Here is a 13,005-nt window from a genome sequence, read left to right as displayed (position 1 = left end):
CATTAAAAAAAAAAAAAAAACTTTTGCAAAGTGAAACATGCAAGCTCTGAGGTGTGACTCTGGCTCTTTTACCTTAAAGAGTCAGGTTAAAGGAAGCCCTGTAGTGAGTCAAAATTGATTCATGAATAACTCCCAAAGTAGAAATGGGTTTGAGCCAAATTTTCTGCATAATACTTAACACCCTGAATTAATAGCGGGAAGAAAATTGAACAAAAAGTCAGTGTTCTCATCTGATGAAACTATACTTGTTATTCATATAACCACAAATTATACATCTCCTATTTATATTACTTTAGCCTTAGCATCACTAATTAAATAGATAGAATTAGCTATGCTAATAACATCTAGAATGAGTTCATATATAAAATGCCTTAAAGAATCAATTATTCTACTCTGCTCACACAATACGTCATCATGCAGGGCCCAGCTCTGTCACTTATTAGCTCTGTGAACTTGGGTAAGTTATTCATCCTTTCTAAGCTTCAGTTTTCTCATCCATAAAATGGGCGTATTAAAAATTTTCATAAGACACAAATGAGCAATGCCTATAAAAATAACCTGTAGAACATAAGGCAGTCTATGGATGTTCAGAGTAACTGGCATACTGAAGAGAAGGCAGCAGTTCTCCAATGTAGTAAGCACTGATCAAGTCTGTTCTGGAATTTTCCACAGGTAATTACACAACATGGTAGAGAACTCAGAAACAATCCTGATAGCAGCCAACAGCAGGGACAGGAGTGGAAGACTGAGATTAGTCTGCTGCCACCTCTACCTTCCTGCCTAGTCATAACGTCAGCAAGCACATAGTCAGGAACACCCCTGTGCCAGTAGGTGTACGGCAAGGCTGTAGGGCCAACTCTCCCTCCCTCTCTGCCCATAGCACAGTGTGTGTGGGGGGGGTGGGGGTGGGGATAGGGGACTAATATTTCTAGGTACTTTACATATATTAGCTCTTTTAATATGATTTCCATTTTTACATATCAGGTGATTAAGGCTTAGATATATTATGATAATTCTGATAGAAACTGGTCATTCTGTGTGATATCAAACCTTTCTGCTACACCTGTGTATCTCGAATTTTAGCAAGCCTATAGAGTTTTCCTGGGAGCTTATTAAAATGCAACTTTCCTATCTCCATCCCCAGAGATTCTGATTCCACAGGGCTGGGTTTGAGCCTGGGCATCTCCATTTCTAATAAAGAGCCTCAGCTGATGCTGATATAGGTGCCTCAGGCTAAATATTTTCTGGTCTCTTCTTTCCTCTCTGTCGCTACTCTGTCGTCCTAGGTTAGGCTAACTCCATGTCTCACCTGCATTGTTAAAATGGACTCCAGCTTTCTAGGGTTGCCTCCTTTTGGAAATTTATTCCACACAGCAGGAGAGCGATCTGCTAAAGTTCTAATCTAATCTTGCTAAAAGCCTCCAAAGCCTCCCCACTGCCCTCGAGATCTGGGTCCTGACTTCCCCTCTGCCTTCCTGGCTGACACTTGCAGCTTTGTACTTAAGCTCTTGTATTTAAGTAACACGAGGCTTCTTTGGCTTCCCTGCACACACTGGGCTGCTTCCTGTCTTTACATGCCCTCCCCTCTGCCTACAAAATACAGAGGTCTTTCCAGCCTTTCACACTAGATTCTACTGATCCTTCAAGGCTCATTTGGGACATTGTATCTTCTAGGAACTTGCCTATGAACTCCAAGAGAGGCTTAAGTATTCCAGGTCTGAGTTCAAACAGTATTTTGGCCTCACTTCCCACTCAGCACTTAGCGGATTCTATTTGTCATTTGCTGATATGTTTATCTCCACAGAACATTTTATGATTCCTACAGGCTGGAACCCTGTCTTATTCATGGTGTACTTCCCATTGCTTAAATTGGTATGTGGCACATAGTATGGCCTCAACAAATGTCTGTTAAAAAGCTGAAAACATTAGAGGGGAGGAAACACTATGAGCAAGTGAATCTATTATGTTTCAATTTACCATATTCTTTCTAACATTCATGAAGTGAAAGCTTTAGCCTAATTAGGCAATGAAGATAACACTGAATTTCAAAGGTATTTTAAAAAATTTACAACTTTTGTACTTTTTTCCTCCTGGGGATGAGGTTATTCAAACACATTCGAGTCAAAATGTACAAAACAACAACAAAAAAGTGTGTTAACAATATTATTAAGGTGGAAGAACTGAACCAACTAAAACATACTGTAAAAACGAATGTGTATGTGTGTAGTGGACAGATTTTGTCAGTTATTAATTGTACTAAATTTAGTATATAAGGCTGCAGATTAACTTGGTTGTTTCAACAATGATAATTTTTGGACCTACAAGGGAAGTGACCCAAGAAATAAATATGCATGGAAACACACAAGGAACATGATTTATTCTCCATTCCATTCCGCAGACTAGCAGTTCCGTCATTAGTAACTTGACAAATACCCTATGAGGAGTAAGTAAAATCACATGTATTTATTCAGTAAAAAATGTTCGTTGAGTTCAGCTGGCTTTCAAGGTTGAGATAGGGACCCCTCCTTACATGTATCAGAGAAGGAAACTCAACTGTAGGCCCCTTTGAGAACCATCTGCAGAGAAGCCACTAGCATTTCTTTAACCAGAGAATTATCTGTGTGCTGCTCACATGGCTCTCAGTGGACGTGGGAGCTCAAGGTTTGGAAAAATGTGATTATCACTTTCAAAAGAAAATATATTGAGTTAGCAGCTCTTCCCATGCTGCACTGGTGACACTGCAGAATTCCCCGGACACAACGCTGTCTTGGCTCTTTATGTAAAAATGTTAGACTGGTTAAAACCACCCTGCATGCAGTATGGGGAAAGAATCAGAGGAGAAAGCCTAGAGCCAGGAAGAACAATTGGGAAACTCGTAGAAGGCCTGGAACAGGAAAGTGATAATAAAGAACCTGAGGGGTAGCCTGAGTTTATGAACTTTGAGCAGAAATGCTGCCTTCCTGATGGCTGTGGACTGAGGCAGTATGGCTCTCCTTTCACCCCATCCTTCCTGAATCTCTAGGTCACTCTGGACATCTGAGCTCTTCACTGGGCTCTGGCCACCCAAAAACTAGCTCTATTAAGAAGGTTTCCCTTTTTTTGAGGGCAGTAATGAACTTTCCTTTGAAACTCAAAATGTCACTTTGAAGCTGCTACAAAAGCAATCCTCATAACTCACCCTGGTGAAGCAAACATAATTCCTATCTTGCTAACAAAACACTGACTGTCAAGTCACGTTTTTGATAAATGATTCAATGGCAGGCTCTGCTACTAACTCTCCGTGTGTTCCAGAAAAATGATTCTCAGTTTCTTCATCTGTAAATGACATAGTAGGATCCAATGACCATATGGGAATTCCCAAGAGTATATGAAACAGAACTGAGGCTTCTTAATGCTAGCTCCAGTTTGATTCAGGGAGACTGCCATGATCCTATCACCAATACCTGCATCTGCCCCATGTCCCCTTCTCCCAGTCAACATGCCCTCTGAAAGGGAGCTCAAGGCTTTAGAAAAGGAAACAGAATATGAGGTCAGATGTCCAAGGATGATGGTCCTCTCTGATCTCTTTAGCGACAGCTTCCTATTTTCCTTTCCGTTGCCACTGTTTGAAATTCAGATTTTCAGAATCTTGTACCCACAATACTGTTTCAGCTATCCCAACATCCCCTAATGTCGGTCTCTCTCCCCTCCAATCTGTCTTTCCCATGGTTGCCAGATTGACCTCTTGGAAACCTACTTTTGATCATTCACTCACCTTTCCTCTAAAAAGGGTGGACTGAGTAGCCAATATGTGTCCGGTAGACACTGTGCTAAGTGCTAGGGGCACAAAGATGAGTAAGTTTGGAGCTCTGCCTGGGAGTGACATTTGGGCAGCAATCCAGATACATTAAGGGTGGAGCCCAGAGGAAATCACTAGGTTGGGTTTGGTCACAACTGTTAAAATTCTTCACTGTCTACAGGATTAAGTACAAGTTTCTTGGAAAATTTAAAGCACCAGAACTGACTTGAGTATTACTTTCCAGTTCTGAGTTTCCATTCTTCGTCAACTGTTGCTTGAAGTGAAAGCAAACCGTGTTTTACTTCCTATGTGTCCCGTATCTTATTCCTATGCCACTGCCCATTCCTTGCAAGATTTACTAATCTTTCAAGGCTCCCCAATTCAAATCCCCCCAGCTTCCAAGCTAGAATCAAGTTTAGGGGAGCCTGAACTTCAGAGCAAGCTTCCTGTCCCTCTTATTTAGTGTGAATTGCTTCCTCCCTGTGGAGACCCATTTTCTCCCCTAGTATCCCTGCTCCTTCAGGGCAGTGACCATGACTTACTCATCTTGGTCCACATTGCGCAGCAAGTTGCCTTGTACTGGCACCTAATAAAAGTTTATTAAATGACTGAAACATGTTTTCCAAGACTTCATTTTACTCTGGCATACCACAACAGAGAAAGTGTGCGGCCCCCAAGCTCCCTTCAGAAATGTTCTCAATACAGAAAGATGCACATCATCGAGAAAACCAGCTTCCCCCTTTTAGAATTTAAGTTTAAGCCGAAGTTAGTTTTTGACAAAGGTAAACCCAATTCAATTTATTTCTTCATTTTTCTTAAAATTCACAAATGCGACATGGTTTTAATAAGGGAGAGAGCATGCTATAGTAAACAGATTATGGGTTTTGGAATCAATCAGACATGGGTTCAGATTTCTTCACCTCTCCAAGCCTCAGTTTCTTTAAATCTATAAAGAGGGAACAAATGATTTCCCTTCAAGTTTTGTTGTGGTGATTAAGAGAAGTGTGTAAGCTGTCTAGGTTTCTACAATGCATACTCCTACTACTTTGAGTAACACCTATCACTTCTGTTTTGTACCAGCCTGTGGCTAAATAGGACTAGTTATTTATAGCCTACATTACTTTAGAAAGGATTTACAATGCAAGGGAGCCCTTATATACTGCACATTGCTGACATTTAGTAAGAATAGTAATAATTCTCTCATACTCTTTCAGACATGTATTTCCCTTCCTTAAATTATAGGGACTTTTAAATAAAAATAAAACAAAATTTAGCATAAATCACTAAATACCACTGATTTTTCAATGGAAAACAGGTTGATTCTGAAGATTATACAAATTCTTAAATGTCTCAATAAATAAAATAGAATGGCTGATTAGAAAACTGATAAAAAAGGTAGAAGAACAATGAAAGAAATTAAGGTGGTGATTAAGTTTTCACCAGAAGCTAGTTTGAATGGAGATTCATTAGAAATTTAGCTGACATTCTCAGGAAAGCTTGGGTGCATTGAGATCTGGGGCACTGAGACAGTTCTCAAGGAGATCCATCCAAACGGATGGCCACTTGGGTCTGGGTAGGCTGGAATTATCTGGGTTACTGACACAACTGTCCACTTGTCTTTGCATGTGTAGACACAGACTTTGTGAAGGCACATGAGGTGGACAGAAAGCCTGGGCATTTCATTTGTAGCAAATGGGCACTTTGTAATGGAGAGCCTCAGATTTCCTCATAGATACTCTCCAAACCCAGGAAGCATCAAAGCTCATAGTCAGGCTTTCCATACAAGCTTCCCAACCTTCCAGATCTTCCCAGTCAGCCCCATTAGCTACAACTCCCACCACACATCCACACCTTCCATCTGGTGTCCCTGACCTGCTTGGCCTTACTCCAATATGCCTACAGTTTCCACCTTCACGTACATGCTATTTCTTATGCGTGGCAAACTCTTACTCAAACTTCAAGATCTTGCTGAAGTATCACCTTCTCTTTGAAGTCTTCTCTCTTTTCCAAGGCATAATTAGTAACTCTCTTCTTCTTCTGACCTCCAACAGAATAAGGGATAGTGTGAAGGAATGAAAAGGGCAAATGTTCTACTGTCAAAAGGATTTGAATTTAAAACTGACTTTTGTACATACTAGCTGTGTGATCTTAGGTAAACTAGTTAATCTTCCTGAGGTGCAATCTCATGATATTTAAAATAGAGACTAATTCCCTAAATCTATGGGGATCATCAGTGATATTGTATCACCATTGTTTGTCTGCTTATATTTCTCTTTGTGAGCTCCATGGTATGAAAGTATAACAAGTATACTTTTTACAAAAGTATAAAAAGTCTTTGCCTTTTTAATCACTTTGCTGCCCTACAAGGCACCTAGCACGGTACCCGGTGTTGTGCAGCACTCAATTTTTAAAAATTAATGAATAGTTCTGGAAAAGTAACTCAAGCACTGATAGGCTAATTAAAGCCCAAGTCCTTCTATGAAGTGCTCTCTGGTCATTCCCACATCCATTCATCTGAATCCCCATAGCTCTGTACATACTACTAATAAGGCTCTTGTCACAGCCTGCTTTATACATACTAATTGATTCTAAGATCCTCCAGGGTAGTAACCATGGCTTTCACTCTGAATCCCCAACATCTCACAATGCTCTGTGAATGCCATCTAATGATAAAGTTACTTAAAATATCCCAGTCTCTTTCTCATTCCAAACAGCTTTCCTCTTCAGATTATGCTGAATTTACCCCAGGGTCCCAGGGACTGAGGCCTTTGTAACAATGACTTATTTCTGTAGTCCTTGTCCAAGGCTCAGAGTGAGTGGCATCTCCTGACTTTCCCAACTCTCCACAGAGTTGGCCTTTCTTCAGTGCACTTTCTCTTCATTGTCCTTTGCTTTCTACTTCAGGGCAAGAGTCTTCTCATTGATGTATTGTTCTCATGGGGACTTAGAAAACTTTGGTTTATTATTTCTTAATTCACAGGCTCATGGAGAATTATTGCTGGAAGGCACCTTAAAAAATCATTGAATCCGGGGACCTCAAATAGAGAACAATTCCCAATGTTGCGCTAGGCATGACTAACCAATCATAACACTTTTCCTGCTGAAGTTACATATGGCCTGAGAGTCATTTTCAACACAATATTCTAGTTAGAAACCATCAATTCATCGGTTCCCATAGGAGATGAAACTTGTTTGACATCCCTGATGTAGTTCAAAGCTGCTATTTTGCTAATGAGGTCCAAAGAGCAGTGGTGACTTAGTAATGAACTGAAACCAGAACCCAGGCTACCTGACTCTCATGACTTTCAGTCCAGGGTTTCCCTTTTCACATGATCACTGCCTCTCCTTCAACAGTCATTCAAGTCCTTGAATTTATATTCTATTCATTGGATCATACCTAACTGTATTTAGCAATATGATTTAAAAAAAACACAACACAAGTTTTGGCCTTAACAAAAAGACATCTGGGCTCTAACTGATGTTAGGAGCTCTTGAGGGGAAGGGCCTATGTTACACTTTGTATCTTTTACAAGTTCTAATCCTGAGTCTGGCACATGGTAGGTATTCAACAAAAATTCTCTGATGTATATCCAACTATATATATGAAACAAACAGGAAATCTATCCTTAAATTCTCACCAAGAATCAATGAAAAATCCTACCCCTTTGTACGGAAGCAGTATTTGTCTGAAAGGACTCCATGCATGATGACATACAGCCTCACTTTTTTTTTTTTAAGAGTGACACCATGTTTAAATAAATTCCCATTTCACCTGAATGTTTTAGGGGAAAGTAAATTATTACGTCAATGACTGGGCTGCCCAGTGACACTTCTACTTCAAAATACAAAGGGCAGTGTTGTGGTTTAGGGCTCAAAACTTGTGAGCTTTTCTTCTCGTTTTTCATGGTGACATCTATTGACCTAAACTTGTGGTTCAGTGTGATGTTCACAGCCAAAATTATTAGAACAGAAAAGTAAAGGAAAGGAGATGAAGAGAAAGAGAACAGGAAGGCAGAAGGTGGGGAAAGGTATTTTACGATATAGCAATAAGATACTAGTACTATGACTTAAAAATACTAAATTTAAAAAGCTTTACAACCCACAGCTAACATCATACTTAATAGGAAAGATTAAATGCTTTCCCCTTAAGGTCAGGAACAAGACAAGGATGAATGTTTTTGCGACTTCCATCCAACACTGGAAGTTCTAGACAAGGCAATCAGTTATGATAAAGAAATAAAAGTCATCCAGATTGGAAAGAAAGAAGTAAAACTCTCTCTTTTTACATATGACATGATCTTGTAGATAGAAAATCCTGAGGAATCTACCAAAAAGCTACTACAATTAATAAATGGATTCAGCAAGGTAGCAGGATAAAAGACTGATATACACAATAACTGTATTTCTATACACTTGCAAACAATCCAAAAATGAACAGAAAACAATTCATGTGCAAAAGAATGAAATTGCAACCCTACTTCATATCGTATACAAAAACTAATTCAAAATGGATCAACCACCTAAATGTAAGAGCTAAAACTACAAAATTCTTAGAAGAAAATACGGGCATAAATCTTCATGGCCTTGGTTTTTTAGATATAATAACAAAAACACAAGTAACAAAAGAAAAAATAAGATAAATTTGGTCTTTGTCAAAATTAAAAACTTTTGTGAATCAAATGACACTATCAAGAGAGACAACTCATAGAATGGGAGGAAATATTTGGAAAGCATATATTTGATAAGAGATTAATATCTGGAATATACAAAGAACTTCTACAACTCAACAACAACAAAGGAACCCAATTTTAAAAATGGGCAAAGGATCTGAATAGACATTTCTCCAAGGAAGATATACAAATGGTCAATAAGCACATGAAAAGATGTTCTATACCAATGGTCATTAGGGAAATAAAAATCATAACCACAATGAGATACCACATCAGACCAAACAGGATGACTATAAGCAGAAAGACATATAATAACAAGTGTTGGTGAGGATGTAGAGAAACTGGAACCCTCATACACTGATGGTGGGAATGTAGAATGTTATAGCCACCTTGGGAAACAGTCTGGCAGTTCCCCAAAATGTTAAATATAGAGCTATCATTATGACCCAGAAATTCCACTCCTAGGTATATTCCCAATGGAAATAAGAGTATATGTCTACACAAAAATTTGTGCACAAATATTTATAGCAACATTATCCATAACAGTCCCAAAGTGAAAACAATGCAAATGTCCATCACCTGATGAGTGGATAAATTAGATGAGGTATATCCATACAATGGAATATTGTTTGGCAACGAAAAGAAAAAAAGTATTTATTTATGCTACACACATAAGGCACAGAGGCACTTTGAGAACATTATGTAAAGTGAAAAAAACAGTCACAAAAGACCACATAGTGTACAATTCCATTTATATGAACTATCCAGAATGGGCAAATATATAGAGACAAAGTAGATTAGTAGTTGCCTAGGCTGGGTGGGGAGGGGCTGGGGTTGAGGGAGAGGGAAGTGACAGCTACAGATTTCTTTATGGGGTGATGAAATGTTCTAAAATTGACTGTGGTGATGGTTGCATAACTCTAAATTTCATTTGTTTACTTTCTTCTTTTCTATGTCTGTCACAACAATCCATGTATTCACTTAGGTGATCCATATGTATATTTCCATGACTATCCTGACTTTATAATACGTAAAAGACTAGACATATTTTATGATGAGCAGGTATCTTTTATGGAATCTATCCTTTTAGAATATTTAATTTAAAAGAAAAAAATTAAATAACATCGAAACTATTTTTTTCTTCCTCACTATAGTCATTACATCACCTTCATAACCCATCATTTCTCCTGACCACTAGCAGATTTACTCCCAAAATTTATTTATCATAAATCTACTTCATCAGAAATTACATCACTGCATAGCAATACATTTATAACAGTGCTCTACTGTCCAGTAGCTCCATGATCTGTTTGTTAGCAACAGCTTAAATGTCAATTATAGTTAAATCCATGGCAAACGAGAGAATTTAATGTTTCGATTATTTTGTACCTACCCCTTTTGAATCAATCACTCCAGGTTTTGCATTAAACTTCACTGTCTTCAATCGGGCACGTTCCTTTCTTTCCACCCTAAAGAAAATGGAAAATAAAGAGTCTATCACATGGCAAGGCATTTATGATTAAGTTTCTTATCAAATGAAGAACACCTCTTCTTATCCTACAGCTCAAATAAAATGTGTTTTAAAATATTTAAAATATTTCTCTTCTTTGTTCAGTATAAAAAGTCTTGGTATGATATCTCTAAGCTGCTAACACATTCCTTGCAATTTTTGTGTTACATGTACTGAGAGTCACGTATTTGGAAGCAACAAAACCCCAATATTTGTTATTTAAATGCCTGAATCAATCAAAATCTATTTCAAGAAATCACAGTCCACATAGATGAATACCTAGGAAGCTAAGTAAGCTCTCATCTCCTAATATCTCCTCTCTTTTTGTTTCCTTTTTGTTCCCTTCCCTTTAGGAATACTGGGGTATTTATTTACCTTCACCTCAAAACCAAACATGTTACAGATAATCTTGAACTTTTCCTTTGCCCCAATGTCCTTCCACTGCCATCTCTGCAGTTTTCATTATTTCACCTTCATTCATTCACCAAACACTTATTGAATGCCTACACTGTATCAAGTAAGGTGCTGGGGAACAAAGAAAAAAAAATTAAAAAGCACGACTTTAATGAACACACAGTAATGTGTTCTTGGCAGGGACAGAGGGATAAAATGACAGATATTGCTGCACAAAAGATTGCTGAGAGCAATATGGGCACATTTATCTCATTGGAGGAAGATAAAGAGGGGGTGGAAAGCAATGGGGTGGGCTTCCTGGAGGAGGTGTCAATTTATGTGAGACTTAAATGGTGAGAAAGAGCTTGTCAGTGGGAAAAGTTTAGGGAGAATCTCCCAGACAGGAGGAACAACATGTACCATGACCTGAGGATATGATCAAGCTAAAGACTGCAGGAAGATTCTGGTACAGGGTACATACAGCACAGGGACATGAGGCTGAAGAGGTGGTGAGACCTCCTTATAAAGAGTATCTGTCTACTCTGAGGACATGGGGTTCTCCTTTGGGGAATCCTCATGATTTACTAGAGGCTATAAATCTGAGAAGTGATAGACATTAGCATTTTAAATACATGACTCTGCGGGAGGAGGAAGATAGATTGGAGGAGGGAAAGAACAGTGGGAAGCAGGAGGCCTATTTAGAAGCTACTGCCATAATCCAGGCAAGAAATGATGAGAAGTGATAATGAGGTGGAGGACAGGGAAGGTTTGGAGAAATATTAATAACATAAAGTTGGCAGGACTTGTGCCTATTTGAAGGATGGGGCTGAAAAGAGGTAAGAGAAGTTAAATACTTCTGATTCTTTTTTGAGCCTCTCTAATTAGACATGACCATTCTTTCCTCTAAGCCCCACGACATTTATTTGTATGTCTATATTGGTGTTATCTCGTTTCCTTGTGTCTTGTTTATTTTTGAGTTGCGCATACAAGGCTGTATGTTCCTTGAGGGCAAGTCCACATATCACTCAGTGTATTATAGCAAGTCCTCAATAAATAACAGTTGAACTAAAATCATATTCATTGCATTGTTTTAGCATCATTTTTTTTGTTTAAATATGGCTAGCTCTAATTTCAAAAATGGGGAAAGAAAAAGGAGAGGTAAAAACCCTGAATCTACAGAAACTTAATGGCTTATGAAATCTAAGCTGTTCATAGGTCAATAATGAACAACATACTCCTCTTTAACTTAGCGTTCTTTTGTGTTTCCAGCTGAAATGCAGTGAAGATCAGGGTTTCTATAGTTACAGAATGGAGTTTCAGAATGTATTTATTTCAGTGTGAGAGTAGAATATTTGAGTGGAAACAGATGAAGAAAATTCTTCAAATCTAACCTCAGATATGAAAGCAATATGCTCCACTAAGAGTTTCTACTTGCACCCAATGTACAACAGTTGGGAGAAGATCAAGGAAGACTTCAGATGAGGTAGACTGCCAAGTGGAAAGATGCTCACTGAGAAAATGCCTACTCCGAGCTACTTCAGCTTTTCTCAGTTTTAATCCAAGTGCAAATGCTAATTCATATTCATCTCTGCCCTGACTTTATCCTGGCTTCTTTGCATTAACCAGCCTAATTATGGGAACACTGGTACATCAGATGACGCCAAAATGACTGTAACATGCAGAGAATATATGGTTATTTGATTAGGCTATGCAAATAAATTCTGCATAAAGTGACAGAACTCACATGGGCCCCAAACATAAATAATATTAGGCTGAACTCAATATTCTATTCTAAGAATTGCTTAGAGCATTCTAACTTTTCCCCCTGGTTTCTAAGTTCATCCCTTTCATATTTCTTAAGAAATGTTTCTATTAGGCCATTTTAGTGGTTCATCACTTAAATCTCAAACAGGTTGCAAAGACTAAGTCAGATGGACAGAGAGACACACACAAACAAACCTAATATTTGCTATGGTTTATTACTAATCTTCAAACAAGCAATAAAAAAAGTAAAAAAAAAATTAAGTCTTATTGTATAGGTGACAGATTTTGGTTCACTCAAGAAGGAAGTCAGACAAAGGATTAATCTCCAAAATATACAAGCAGCTCATGCAGCTCAATACCAAAAGAATAAACAACCCAATCCAAAAATGTGCAGAAGACCTAAATAGACATTTCTCCAAAGAAGACATACAGATGGCCAACAAACACATGAAAAGATGCTCAATATCACTAATGATTAGAGAAATGCAAATCAAACCCACAATGAGGTTATCACTTCACACCGGTCAGAATGGCCATCATCAAAAAATCTACAAGCAATAAATGCTCGAGAGTGTGTGAAGAAAAGGGAACCCTCTTGCACTGTTGGTGGGAATGTAAATTGATATAGCCACTATGGAGAACAGCATGGAAGTTCCTTAGAAAACTAAAAATAGAACTACCATATGACCCAGCAATCCCACTACTGGGCATATACCCTGAGAAAACCTTAATTCAAAAAGATATATGTACCACAATGTTCACTGCAGCACTATTTACAATAGCCAGGATATGGAAACAACCTAAATGTCCACTGACAGATGAATGGATAAAGAAGATGTAGCACATATATACAATGGAATATTACTCAGCTCTAAAAAGGAACGAAACTG

The 13,005-nt window shown here is 38.3% G+C and overlaps 1 protein-coding gene across 16 annotated transcripts in view; it reads right to left on the bottom strand.

The window, feature by feature from the left end:
• Nucleotides 1-13,005, bottom strand: part of DLG2 (discs large MAGUK scaffold protein 2) — a 929,335-nt gene that overhangs the window by 51,111 nt on the left and 865,219 nt on the right. For all 16 annotated transcript variants that reach the window (XR_009520377.1, XM_060018173.2, XM_060018175.2 and 13 more), the window contains one exon: nucleotides 9,842-9,917. Coding sequence is in view for 15 of the 16 variants with exons in the window: in XM_060018173.2 (XP_059874156.1) it covers nucleotides 9,842-9,917 (76 nt within the window). In the remaining variant the exon portion in view is untranslated. The remainder of the gene's footprint in view (nucleotides 1-9,841; nucleotides 9,918-13,005) is intronic.

This window comes from Delphinus delphis, chromosome 8 (genome assembly GCF_949987515.2).
Source record: "Delphinus delphis chromosome 8, mDelDel1.2, whole genome shotgun sequence".
Lineage (NCBI taxonomy): Eukaryota > Metazoa > Chordata > Mammalia > Artiodactyla > Delphinidae > Delphinus > Delphinus delphis.
This window is presented reverse-complemented; position numbering and strand designations above follow the sequence as displayed.